The sequence below is a fragment of the Scyliorhinus torazame genome, chromosome 6 (genome assembly GCF_047496885.1).
Source record: "Scyliorhinus torazame isolate Kashiwa2021f chromosome 6, sScyTor2.1, whole genome shotgun sequence".
NCBI lineage: Eukaryota > Metazoa > Chordata > Chondrichthyes > Carcharhiniformes > Scyliorhinidae > Scyliorhinus > Scyliorhinus torazame.
In genome coordinates, this window is record NC_092712.1 from 133,426,184 (window position 1) to 133,440,710 (window position 14,527).

The 14,527-nt window shown below is 44.9% G+C and overlaps 1 protein-coding gene across 1 annotated transcript in view; it reads left to right on the plus strand.

Annotated features, from left to right (window-relative positions):
• The window catches only part of cntnap2a (contactin associated protein 2a), a 2,812,093-nt gene that overhangs the window by 1,291,933 nt on the left and 1,505,633 nt on the right, over positions 1-14,527 (plus strand). The window contains exon 9 of the mRNA XM_072508818.1: positions 9,762-9,911. Coding sequence (XP_072364919.1) covers positions 9,762-9,911 — 150 coding nt within the window. The remainder of the gene's footprint in view (positions 1-9,761; positions 9,912-14,527) is intronic.

Sequence of the window (14,527 nt, forward strand, 5' to 3'; positions counted from 1 at the left end):
ATAGATCAGATTATCCATAGAATCCCTACAGTGCAGAAGGAGGCCATTTGGCCCATCATGTCTGCGCCGACCCTCCGAAAGACCACCCCACATAGACCCACTCCCCCACCCCGTCCCCGTAATCCTAATCGACACCTAATCCCTATAACACTGAGGGGCAATTTTTAACGTGGCCAATCCACCCAACCTGCACATCCCCGGACCGTGGAAGGAACCCGGAGAACCCAGGGGAAACCCAAATTCTTTAATTCCTGTCTAATGTTATCATAGTTTGCCTTTCCCCAATTTAGCACCTTAACACGAGGGTTACACTCATCCCTATCCAAAAAAACATATAGCATTGTGGTCGCTACTCCCAAAATGTTCCCCTACTGAAACCTCAACCACCTGTCCAGGCTAATTCCCCAATACCAGGTCCAGTACTGCCCCTTTCCTAGTTGGACTATCTACATATTGCATCAAGAAGCCTTCCTGGACACACCTTACAAACTCTGACCCCTCCAAGCCCCTAGCACTAAATAAATATAGGAAAAATTTAAATCCTCTGCCACAACAACCCTGATACTTTTGCACCAATCCAAAATCTCTCTGCCTATCTACTCATTTTATCTCTTGCTGGCAGTTGGGGAGGGGGGGGGGGCGGGTGTATTAAATGTCCAACATTGTGATTGCTCCCTTCGTGTTCCTGAGCTCTACCTCACTGTTTGAGCCCTCCGAGGTGTCCTCCCGCAGTACGGAGTTCTACTTAACCAGTAATGATGCTCCCCCACTTTACATCTCCCTCTATCTCTCCTGAAGCATTCATATCCTCCAACATTCAGCTGCCTATCTTGCCCTCCCCTTAACCATGTTTATGTGATAGCCGCAACATCATAATTCCAAGTACTAATAAGTGCTCTAAGTTCATCTGCCATACCTGCTATAAGTCTGACGTTGAAACAAATACACTTCAAACCACTCTTTGAGGAGACAGGGTAATGTTGTTCTCTTATTTTTGTTCTCTATTTCCCCTTCAGCTATTACTCTTTCTAAGGTAGTGCTCTGGTACCCACCCCCATACCATACTAGTTGAAATCCTCCCAAATGATTCTCGCAAACCTCCCAGCCAGGATATTGGTGCCCCTCCAGTTTAGATGCAACCCGTCATTTTTTTCAAATGAATTTAGAGTAGCCAATTATTTTTCTTTTCCAATTAAGGGGAAATTTAGCATGGCCATTCCACCAGGCCAGCACATATTTGGGTTGTGGGGTGAAACTCTCGCAGACATGGGGAGAATGTGCAAACTCCATACGGACAGTGACCCAGGACCGGAATTCGAACCCGGGTCCTCAGCGCCGCAGTCCCAATGCTAACCACTGCGCCACATGCCGCCCTCAACCTGCCCTTCTTGTACAGGTCACACCTGCCCCGGAAGAGATCCCAGTTGTCCAGAAATCTGAAACCATCCCTCCTACACCAACAGTTTAGCCACATATTTAGCTGCACTGTGCTCCTTTTTCTAACCTCACTGGCACGTGGCGGAGTAATCCTGAGATTGCCACCCGAGACGTGCTGCTTGGTAGTTTACTGCCTAACTCACTGAACTCCTTCTGCAGGACCTCAGCACTCTTCCTGCCTTTGTCGTTAGTATCTATGTGTACTATGACCTCTGGCTGTTCACCCTCCCCCTTCAGGATGTCCTGTGTTCGTTCAGAGACATCCTTGACCCTGGCACCAGGGAGGAAACATATCATCCTGGAGTCTCTTTCACATCCACAGAAGGGCCTATCTCACTATAGAGTTTCCCCTATAACCATCACTCTCCTGCACTTTGCCCTCCCCTGCTGAGCAACAGAGCCAGTTGTGGTGCCACTGTTCTGGCTGTTGCTGTTTTCCCCTGATAGGCTATTCCCCCCCCCCAACAATATACAAAACAGTATACTTGTTACAGAGGGGGACAGCCGCAGGGGATTCCTGCGCTGACTACCTGCCCTTTCTATTTATCGGTTCATATGATTGCTCGAGTCAAGAAAGTCAGAATCCAGTGAGGCTCCCTCACGGAGGAGTTAACAGTTCACATTGGTTCTGCGAAGTGGATCGGGAATTAACAGAATTCCTTTAAAGTTGATGGTGATGATGTGGGATGAAGTTGGTACACAAAGACATGGTCTGTTGGCAGGCGATGGCCGGAATGTTCCAGAGAAACTAGGTTTGAGGAACGTTGGACTTGATGCAGGCTGTTGGTCAACCCGGAGTCCTGCTGTGGTGTTTGCAGGCTGGAGTTACGAGTCTAGAAAAGTAAAATTAAAACATTCCAAAGGCAGGAAGCCTAGGCTATGTGATGATGCCCATTAATAAGTTCGTTGCAGGCTGACCAGTTTCAAAAGCAAAATCTAGTGTTCAACCTAGAGACAGATGATGGTTATTAGCAACTCTGCCGGCATAATGTGTTTTGGTTATAGGATCAGGCGAGGGAGACATCCAGTGGGATTCTCCGACCCCCCCACTGGGTCGGAGAATCCCCGGGGGGCGGCGCGAATCCTGCCCCGCTTCCCCGACGCCAAATGCCATATTCTCCAGCGCCGGTTTTCCAGTGGGGCGGTGTTCATGCCACGCCGGTCGGGAGCCATTGGCAGCGGCCCCCTGGCAATTCTCTGAGCCCCAATGGGCCGAGCGGCTGCCGTTTTTGGCCAGTCCCACCGGCGTGGGTTAGACATGGTCCCACATGGTGGGACCTGGCAGGTAAGTTGGCGGGGGTGGTCCTCGGAGGGGCGCGGGGGTATCCGACCCCGGGCGGGGGCCCCACGGTGGCCTGGCCTGTGATCAGGCCATGGGGGCACTCCTTCCTTCCGCGCCGGCCCCTGTAGGGCTCCGTCATGGCCAGCGCGGAGAAGACACCCCCTGCACATGCGGCAGAATACGCTGTCCGGTCTGCGCATGCGTGCAACCACGCCGACGGTTCCGCGCACGTGCGAGATCACGCTGGCCCTCTGGTGCCGGCTGGCGTGGCGCCAACCCCTCCGGCATCCACCTAGCCCCGGATATGCGGAGAATTCCGCACTTCCGGGGGCTGTTGACGCCGGAGTGGTTCGCGCCGGTTTTCCCACCGACGTGGGGACTTAGTCCCCCGTAAGGAGAATCCCGCCCATCATCTATTGCCCCTGGTTGTATGAGTCCTCACAATGAGGGATGTGAGATTCCAGGAAGATGGAGGATGCACTTTTGTCCTGTAACTGCTGTTGGAAAGTTGCAAATTTTGTAGCCAACACGTTAATCATGTGACCTAGCAGCCATCTTTTGGTTCAGCAAGGTCCACTTTTTAAATGAGAAAAGGGATAAGATTTGATTTAAACAAGTTATGATCTCTCATGTTTTAGGGACTCAACAGGTGACTGCAAATACTTCCCGATAATGTATTTTGACCTGATTTTTAAAGACTGATTAAACTTGGCAAACTATTTATTTTGAACAATGATTTAACTTTATTTGAAACATTTGATTGGAGTTTCTGTTATTTTCATGATGTTTTCCGACTAATTACTTAATTAATGGACTGTAGAGCTGGTGTTGAAGTGAGAGTTTGAATAAATGATCAAACTTTGAAAATGTCAAGATCAATTTTTTGTCCTTTGATGATTATCATCAAATTTTGTTTTTAATATCCTTCTGCCAAACGAACATCTGTCAAGTGCTTTGTGAAATTCTGCTTTTTAATGTAATAAAATGAAATGATTGAACATACTTTTCTTGGTGAATCTATTTGTTGTATTTTGTGAGTCAGATTTAAACAGTCTTTGGGATTAGAGATTTATCTCTTAGGAGTTTCAAACTACCAGTCACTTTAGCTCAGCCAGTAATTAAACTAAATTTATTTCAGTTTCCAGTACTGCTTCTAAATATTTATAAAAGACATTTACTTTATGCCTGTCATAAGGGACATTTTCAAATGCTTTCCTGCTATTTCTACAGTTGCAATTGCATTATGGTTCATTTACATATAACTTTCACCAACCATTTGATGTTGACCTGTTCTGAGCCATTATTCTTCAGATTTTCTACATTGAAAACATCTGGAAATGATGTGATGGTTGTAATTGATTTTAATTTTTTGGTTTGAGAAACATCAGAATTTTGCTGTTGTTCGTCAACTTCAAATATAGTTTGGAATGTAGTTCATGAAAAATGACAGACTGATTTTTAATTTATTCATTCAAGCGATGTAGGCTTCACTGGCTAGACTAGTATTAATTCCCCATCCATAATTGCCCTTGAGAAGGTGGTGGTGAGCTGTCATCTTTAACCACTGCAGTCAATATGGTCTAGGTGCTGTTAGGAAGGGTGTTCCAGGATTTTGACCCAACAACAGTGAAGGAACAACAATTTATTTCCAAGTCGTAATGGTGATTAGTTTGGAGGGGAATTTGCAGGTGGGGATTTCCCGAGGTATCTGCAGCCCTGTCCTTCTAGATGGTAATGGTCATGGGTTTGAAAAGTGATTTCTAAGGAGCCTTGATGAGTTCCTGCATTGCATCTTTTAGATGGTACACACTGTTGAAACTGTGCCTTGGTGGTGGAGGAAGTGAATGTTCGTGGATAGGGCACCAATCAAATTGGCAGCTTTGTGCTGGATGGTGACAAGCTTCTTGAGAGTTGCACTCATCCAGGCAAGTAGAGAGTATTCTCAAACATGTCTTGCTGATTGTGGACAGCCTATAGAAATTCAGACGATGAGTTACTTGCCACAGGATTCCTAACCTCTGAACTGCTTTTGTCGCCAAAGTATTTATATCACTAGTCCAGTTAAGTTCCTGATCAATGGTAACCCCTTGGATGTTGATAGTGGGGAATTCAGCGATGGTAGTGCCATTGAATGTGAAGGGGAAATTAATTGTTTGATCCTCTCTTGTTGGAGATTAGATTTAATTTAGATTTATTATCACGTGTACCGAGGTACATTGTTCTGCGTGCAGTCCCGGCAGATCGTTCCATACTTGAAAAACATAGGACATATGATAAATACACAATGTAAATACAGACATATGCATCAGGTGAAGCATATGGAGTGTAGTGCTACTCAGTAGACAAGATGCATGGAGAGATGAGTTCAGTCCACAGGAGGGCCATTCAGGAGACTGGTAACAGTGGTGGAAGAAGCTGTTTTTGAATCTGTTAGTGCGCGTTCTCAGACTTTTATACCTCCTGCCCAATGGCAGAGATTGGAAGACAGAATAACCGGGGTGGGAGGGGTCTTTGATTATGCTGCTCATTTTCCCCAGGCAGCGAGAGGTGTGGACAGAGTCAATGGATGGGAGGTGGGTTCGTGTGATGGACTGGGCTGTGTTCACGACTCTCTATAGTTTCTTATGGTCTTCGGCCGAGTAGTTGCCATACCAGGCTGTGATGCAGCCAGATAGGATGCTTTCTAAGGTGCATCTGTAAAAATTGGTAAGAGTCAATGTGGACATGCTGCATTTCCATAGTTTCCTCCAGAAGTACAGGCGCTGCTGTGCTTTCTTGGTCGTGGCGTCGACATGGGTGGATGGTCATTGCCTGGCACTTGTGTAGTGCAAATATTTTTTGCCACTTATCAGCCCAAGCTTGGATATTGTCCAGGTCTTCCTGCATTTGGACAGGGACTGCTTCAGTATCTGATGATTCACGGATAGTGCTGAACATTGTGAAATCATCAACAAACAACCCCGTTTCTTACCTTATGATGGAAGGAACTTCATTGAAGAAGCAGCTGAAATTGTTTGTGCCTAGGACACGAATCCTGAGGAACTCTTGCAGTGATGTCCTGGTGCTGAGATGACTGCCCTCCAACAACCACAACAATCTTCCTTTGTGCTCGGTAAGACTCCAAGCAGAGGAGAGTTTTCCACTTGAATCCCATTGACTCCAGTTTTTCTCGGGCTTTTTGATGCCACACTCCGTCAAATGCAGCCTTGATGTTTCGGCAGTTACTCTAACTTCAACTCTGGAGTTCATTTTTGTCCAGTTTTGAACAAAGGCTGCAATGAAATCATGAGCTAAATGGACCTGACAGAACTCAAATTGAGCAGCAGTGAGCAGGTTATTGTTAAGTAAGTGCTGCTTGATAGTACAGTTGATGACCCCTTGCATGAATTTAGCGATGATCGGGAGTAGACTGATGGGACGATAACTGGCTGGGTTTGATTTGTCCTGATTTTTGTACACCGGTCATAGTTGGCCAATTTTCCACATTATTAGGTAGATGTCAGTGTTGTCGCTGTACTTGTAATATTCTCTTTCTGCATGGATGGTGAGGTCTTTGTAGTTGAAGTGAGCAGAGAATACATGGCTTTGTAAATGAACACAACTGTTTATTAATTAACTAAAACACTAAAGGGTTTCTATGATGTCTACTAAGATTACAGCTGGATACGACGGCTAGATGCAAACAACTCTGATTAACTATTATTAATTACTGTTGACTCAGGAGCTGCTCGATCTGTGACTGTAGTCTGTGCCTGCTGTCCAGGTTGTGTCTCCCATGCGGGTGTCTTCCAGTGACGTTCTCCTGTCGCCACACCACCTGTGGTCAGATGCTAGAATACGTCCTGTCTCCCATGTGGTGTCTTCCAGTAATGTTCTCCTGTAGCCACGCCACCTGTGGTCGGATGCTAGAATTGCAATCTATGCATGCACTAATGTTTATATACAGTTTGGTTATTATGTTATATACACATATGATATTCTACATACCATTACAGTATTCAGGGATCGGTTAGCTCAGTTAGCTGGTTCGTGATGCGGAGCAACGGCAACAGCCCGGATTCAATTACTGTACTGGCTGAGGTTATCTTTCTCAACTTTGCCCCTTACTTGAGGTGTGGTGGTTCACTGTCAGTTGTCTTTCTCTTAAAAGGGGAGAGCAGCCTAGTCGGGACTAAGGAAACTTTCATTTCATTTCATAGAATCATAGAGGAATCATAGAATTTACATTGCAGAAGGAGGCCATTCGGCACATTGAGTCTGCACCAGCCCTTGGAAAGAGCACCCTACCTAAGCGCACACCTCCTCCCTGTCTCCGTAACCCCATCTAACCTTTTTTGGACACTAAGGGCAATTTAGCATAGCCAATCCATCAAACATGCACATCTTTGGACTGTGGGAGGAAACCGGAGCACCCGGAGGAAACCCATGCAGACACGGGGAGAATGTGCAGGCTCCCCACAGACAGTGACCCAAGCCGGGAATCGAACCTGGGACCCTGTCGCTCTGAAGCTACTGTGCTAACCACTGTGCTACCGTGCTGCCCACGGTAGCCCCTGTACTGGAACAGCTTGTATCATTGCTAGAATATTGTCAGGACCCATAGCCCCTGCAGTATCCACTGCCATTTTCTTGATATCACATAGAGTGAATTGAAATGGCTAAAAGCAAGCATTGGTGTTGCTGGGAGCCTCCGGAGGAGGCTGAGATTGATCATCCACTTGGAACTCCTTGAAAAAATTGTTTGGAATTGCCAGCTTTATCTTTTGCACTGATACACTGGTCTCCCCCATCATTGGGGATGGGATATTTGTGAAGCCTCGTCCTCTATCTAGTGAGTTGTTTAATTATCCATCACCATTCGTGGGTGGATATGGGAGGACTGAAGAGCTTAGATCTGATTCGTTAGTTGTGGAATCGCTTAGCTCTGTCTATTACTTTCTGCTTATGCAGTTTGGCACATGGGGGGATCTTATAGAAACATATAAGATTATGAAGGGAATAGATAGGATAGATGCGGGCAGGTTGTTTCCACTGGCGGGTGAAAGTAGAACTAGGGGGCATAGCCTCAAAATAAGGGGAAGTAGATTTAGGACTGGGTTTAGGAGGAACTTCTTCACCCAAAGGGTTGTGAATCTATGGAATTCCTTGCCCAGTGAAGCAGTAGAGGCTCCTTCATTAAATGTTTTTAAGATAAAGATAGATAGTTTTTTGAAGAATAAAGGGATTAAGGGTTATGGTGTTCGGGCAGGAAAGTGGAGCTGAGTTCACAAAAGATCAGCCATGATCTCATTGAATGGTGGAGCAGGCTCGAGGGGCCAGATGGCCGACTCCTGATCCGAGTTCTTATGTCCTTATGTTCTTATAAGATAATCTTGTCTTGTAGCTTCACCAGATTGGAATCTCATTCATAGTTATGTCTGGTGCTGCTCCTTGCATGCCCTCCTGCTCTCATCATTTAAGATCTAAACCAAAGACTGAAAAATGGGAAAATGGAATGAAGACTGTGACCCTCATCTGAAGTTTCACAGGGTTATATGAGATAATGACGCCAAAATTGCATTTCATGGTCTTTGAATTTGAAGAATTACACAGCGGCACAGTAAGGTTGATTATACTTTAAATTGGGAGTAGTAGTAAATGTAGAAAAAAACCTGGCACCTTATTGGTGAGTAAAACTGGAGCATTGAGCAAAAATAGACATAAATATGACTTGCCATAAAAAAACAAATGAACAAATCAGCAAACACTTTGAGAATACATTGGGAATGTTAATATCTTACAAAATGAACTTCTTTGAAAATGTACCATCAGCAACAATGAAGAGACCGGCTAAAAACTGGTAACAGTGTTAAAATAGTCTCAGTTTTTAAGGACACTGTCTGCTTTTTCAGATAGCGTTGAAGCTTCCAATGAATTGGCAGCTAATGTGGTCACATGTGCTGCAGATTTAGGGTGACATTGATATTCCTTCCACACAATAATGCACATTTACAATCAGTAAGACCTTTACCTTTTCAGCTACTGCGTCCAATTGTAAATGCAGAGCGGGGGGGAAACAATTACATCTCACTATTAATCTGCTGGATTCAATTAGGTCAGAGGCAAAGAATAATTTATCAGTAAGGTCTTGCAATTTTTTCGATCAGCTTTTCACCGGGGAGTTGTGGTGTTCTGGAATCACCGCCTCAAAGATTGGTGGAAGCCGATTCAATAATAACTTGCAAAAGTTGATTGGATAAATTCTTGAAGAATAAAGATTTGCAGGGCCCATGCAGAAAGTGTAGGAGTGTGGACCTAATTGGTAACTCTTTAAATGAGCGGGCACAAGCATGATGGGCCAAATGGTCTCTTATCTGCGCTGTAGCATTGTATGATTTTAGATGTAGGCATTTAAGATGTAGGTAAAACAAAAAAAAAGGAATAAATAAATTACTTTCAAACATTATCTTGCTTTAAAATTCATGTAATAAATACCTTTCATCCCTTTTTGTTTCTCCCCTTCTTTGTTTCCCCTCTCTCGCCATTATCACTTCACCCTCTTCCCGCAACATGTCCCGGAATCTCTGCCAATCTTTCCTTCATTCCACCCCGCCTCTACATTTGTTACCTTGAGATGGGGAAGGAATCATATCTCGAATTAATGATGTGAGATACTGCTAGTCTAGCTCCAAAATCATTTTTTTCAACCCGGAAACTATCAAACAATATTTTGCTAAAGTTTTATTGGATTTAATTATGCAGCTCAACTAGATTTTGTTTTATTTTGTCTGATCTCAACTTTTCAATTAAAATCAATCTAACTCAGTGCACTGAATAAAGCAAAGTTTTTTTTAGAATGGGGCCATCAAGTTTGATTTTACAGAGATGCGAATCACATTGGTGCTCATAAATGTGTATGAAGAGACTGAATGCTTTATTCCTGTTTACTTTGGTCACTATATCATCACACAAACATTATACTATCTGCCATTTTAATAGCTTCAGTTTACTGGGACATTGAGCTAGCAGAGGATATCATTGATGCTTTCTTGTTGAATTTCAGGTTTTGGGCTCAATGATGGTCAGTGGCATATAATACAATTTCACGCCAAAGAAAATTCCGCAATTCTCACGATTGATGGTGATGACGCCTCTGCTGTTCGGACAAACAGTTCAATGCAAATCAAAACTGGAGATCAATATTTTTTTGGAGGTAAGATGCATGAGGTTATTAGTTATTCAGTAAAATTATGAAGCCCAGTTATAAAGTGATTATTTAAAATTACATTTCCTTAGTTTAAAGCCAGTAGCATAGTTGATTGGATTAGCAGCATGTAATCCATTTAAATTTTGGTGTGATTTTGAACAAAGCAGCAGGAAAGCCAGTAACACTTAGCAAGTTGCTTTAAACTCTCAGTAAAGATAACACAGTATATTTGATAGCTTGATGTGTTGGGCAGTACTGTACCGCAGAGTTGTAGAGTGTCAGTGTGTACCTTTGTGTACATGGCGAGTTCCACATCACTGATAAAGTGGCAGACAATGGCCAGCTATTTCCCCAACCAAGCAGAGAGAGCGAGACCCTAGCCCAAAGTGTTCCTTTGCACCATCACGATTGGCTCTAATTTGACATTGAAAGTCTCCGGGGAGCCGGTTATATCCTATTAACTTTACATTAAATATAGTTTTACATATGTTGCAATATATTTCCTGCATTCATTGTTCGGATGTGAGCGTCACAGGCTCGACTTGTACTTATTGCCCATCTCTAATTGTCCTTAGAATGTGGTGGTGAGCTGCCTTCTTGAGCCCCTGCAGTCCCTGTGGTGTAGGTACACCTACTGTGCTATTAGGGAGGGAGTTCCAGTATTTTGGCTCAGCAACAGTGAAGGAACAGCGATATATTTCCAAGTCAGGATGATGAATGGCTTGGTGGGCAACTTCCAGGTGGTGGTGTTCCTGTTTGTCTGCTGCTCTTGTCCTTCCAGATGGTAGTAGTGTTGCGTTTGGAAGGTAATGCTGAGTCAGCCTTGGTAAGTTCCTGCAGTGCATCTTGATGGTGGGATACACTGCTGCTACTGGAGGTGGTGAACGTTTGTAATTGTGGTGCCAATTAAGCGGGTAGCTTTGTCCTCTGGTTTCCAGAGTGCTGCTGGAGCTCGCTCGCTCCAAGCAAGTGGACAATATTCTATCACATTCCTGACTTGTGCCTTGATGATTGTGGGTAGAATTTTGGGAGTGAGGAGGTGAATTACTTGCCACAGAATTCCTAGCCTCTGAACTGCTTTTGTAGCCACAGTATTTATTTGACTAGTCCAGTTCAGTTTCTAATCAAAGTGACCACAAGGATGTTGATAGTGGAGGATTCAGCAATCATAATGCCAAGGGGCAATCTCTTTTGTTGGAGATGGTAATTGCCTGGTACTTGTGTGCACGAATGTTACTTGCCACTTATCAGCCCAAGCCTGGGTATTATCCAGGTCTTGCTGCATTTGGACATGGACTACTTCAGTATCTAAGGAGTCACGGGTGGTGCTGAACATTGTGCAATCATCACTTCTGAGCTTATTATTGAAGGACTGTCGTTGATGAAGCAGCTAAAGGTGGTTGGGCCTCGGACACTAGAACTCCTGCAGTGATATCCAGGAACAGAAATGATTGACCTCCAACAATCAGAACCATCTTCCTTTGTGTCAGGTATGACTCCAACCGGGAATGTCAGTTTGCTGGTGCTCCTTGATGCCATACTCAGTCAAATGCTGCCTTAATATCAAGGGCAGTAACTCTTACCTCACCTGAGGACTCACAAGAAAAATTATATATATTTGACATAGTTGGCTGCATTTTCTTACACCCAGGGCTGTGAGCTGGGTGAGTCAACAAAGTAGTGGGGAAATGCATTGTGACGTAAGTCTAGTATATTCCTGCAGATGTAGATGTTTCCTACCTGCTGGGTGAAAGCTGTACTTAACACTGCGGCCAAGCAATTAAGCATTTTAAGGAGCCGAGGTTTTTAGATATTTCCAGGGACGAATATGAGAAACAGGGCTTCAGAGCCTCACCCATTGTAACTCAGCAGCAGCATTGGCTGGAGTTGGCAGCCATTGTGAACAGCAGTCTTTCAGTGCAGGTAGGATGAAAGTGTAGAAAGTGCAGAAGTGACAAGCCGGAGGGTGTGCAGACTTGCCAAATACATTGGAGGCGGCAGAACAATTGATGGTCTGTCCGAGTTGCACATTCTGCACGTGGAGTAAAGTGCGTGAGAAGTCTAAGTGGTGAACAAAATAAATTTACATTGGATCTCATGCACTCTAGCTTTGATACCCACAGTGAGGAGTAGCATGAGAGAGAAAGAGGTGCATGCACAGGGAGAGCACCTGCAATATGTAGAGGGGCAAGGGGCTCTTGAGGAAGAAAGGAAGCAGAATGCAGAGGGACTTGTGTGTGGAGAAGACGCTACCCACCATAGAAGATTGAATGGCAGGTGCTCCGCTTCCTAAAGATGTCAGAGCAAGTGTTGCCAGAGGCTGCACCTGTCCAGTGAGTTGGTCATCGAGCTGTGCATTCGGATGGAGTAAATCTGATCCTGGTAGGAAGGGGTGAGCAGCTTTTGCATGTGCCTGGCATGATCACAGTGGAACTTCAATTCTATAGCTCAGGATCATTTCAGGCATATTCTGGAGTCAACAGTGGGATTTCCCACTCTGGAGCGGGATTCTCCGACCCCCCCCGCCGGGTCGGGGAATCCCCAGGGGGCGCCGCGAATCCCACCCTGCCACCCCGATGCCGGTTGCCGTATTCTCCGGCACTGGTTTTCAGGCGGGGGCGGGCTTCATGCCACGCCGGTCGGGGGCCGTTGACAGCGCCACCCCCCGGCAATTCTCCAGGCCCCGATGGGCCGAGTGGCCGTCGGTTTCTGGCCAGTCCCGCTGGCGTGGATTGGACATGGTCCCACGCGGAGGGACCTGTCAAGTTAATTCACGCCGGCCCTTTGGCGCATGCGTGGACTCACGCAGTCCCTTCGGCGCCGGCTGGCGCGGTGCCAACCCCTCCAGCATCCACCTAGCCCCCGGAAGTGCGGAGGATTCCGCTACTTCCGGTCGGCCCGATGCCAGAGTGGTTCGTGCCGTTTCTGACGCCGGTATCGGGTCATCGCACCGATTTCGGAGAATCCCGCTCCTTAAGTTCATTGCTACATCAAACTGGTCATGGCTGCCATGTTCAAGAGACCTGACCAGTAAGTATGTTTTTGCACCAATCTAGCCAGCCAGGCAGAGAGGGCAATAAGATTCAAAGCTGTTGCTAGAATTCTCCAGGTGCAGGCTGTCATTGACTGTCAGCATTTGGGCCACCAAAGCTCCAGCAGTTCAGACAAAATGTACAGCAACAGGATGGACTTACACTTGTTTGGATCCTGGGTGAGAAAAATAACAATTTTCAATTTGTAAAATTGTGAGGAAAAGATACTTCGCCCCGGGAGTGATAACACTGACCAATTAACATATTTTATGTAAATAAACTTTAATTTAAGCACACAAACATTCACATTAGCAACAAAATAACAGATTTACAGTTAACATTTCATACATTTCTGAAATAAAAGGAAAATAATATTTTAACTCACTCCCTACAGTTGCACTTATATATTCCAATTGAACAAACCAATATAGTTCAAAAATCATATATGAATAAAGTTAACAATCAGGTTCAGTTGCTTTTCTCTGTGCAAAGACCTTGGAGAGAACCCTCCAGGAGCCAGCTGAAGCCCTGTCTTGTCAGACTAAAATCATATGGCAAACTGCAAAACTACAGATAGACCTCGCTCCACCCCTTAATTACCAAATTTAAAAAAAAATTTGAGTACCCAATTCTTTTTTTCCCAATTAAGGGGCAATTTAGCGTGGCCATTCTACCTACCCTGCACATCTTTTTGGGTTGTGGGGGTGAGACCCACACAGACACGAGGAGAATGTGTAAACTCCACTCAGACAGTGACCCAGGGCCGGGAGCGAACCCAGGTTCTCGGTGCCGTGAGGCAGCAGTGCTAACTACCTATTTACATCATAAGACATCCTTCAGTCTCCTCCCATTAAGATGCCCCATGACCTGTTTATCCAGAACTACGCATCATCATAAATTGTCTACACTCCAGGGATCTTCCAAAATCAAAACAATGCTCCATCAGCCATCTATCTACAAACAAGTAAATGGTTGAAACCAATGATTACCTAACCTATACAGCCCCTTAATCACAGACTTAGAAGACATACTGCCTGTATGTATCTTAAATCAGATCAGAGTTTTTAATAATATTTCTGCAACAAATATAAAACATAATATAAAACATTTTCCTACATTCACCACACACTCATGCAATGAGCAATTGGTTGCGACCACTGCAAAGAGATCCTTCAAGTCTGTATAAGGTTCCTAAGAGGTTGTCACAACTCCTCCATTCTAAGACATTCCCAGATGTTTGATCATTTTAGTTAGCTGTACGCCTTCAAGAATACTGACTGACAACAGTCAATGTTGTGTGCAATCAGCACGCACCTCACTTCACTTGCCATTGCTTTACATGTGTAGCACTTCAGTCATACTGGTAGAAAAAATGCTAAGCAGATGGAAAGAGGAATGTGGCAATTCTGTGCATGAGCAACAGTCAACAAAATGTCTCGTGGGTGGCACTCAGTACCCTGTGATGGGCTGCATTTGGTCCCAGGACTGCAGGTTGCCCACCACTGGAATAAACCATCGACCAGTGATACCCGAGTGATCAATCGGTGATACCCAAATGCAAATAGATGGATTTACGCATGTTCTTATGGG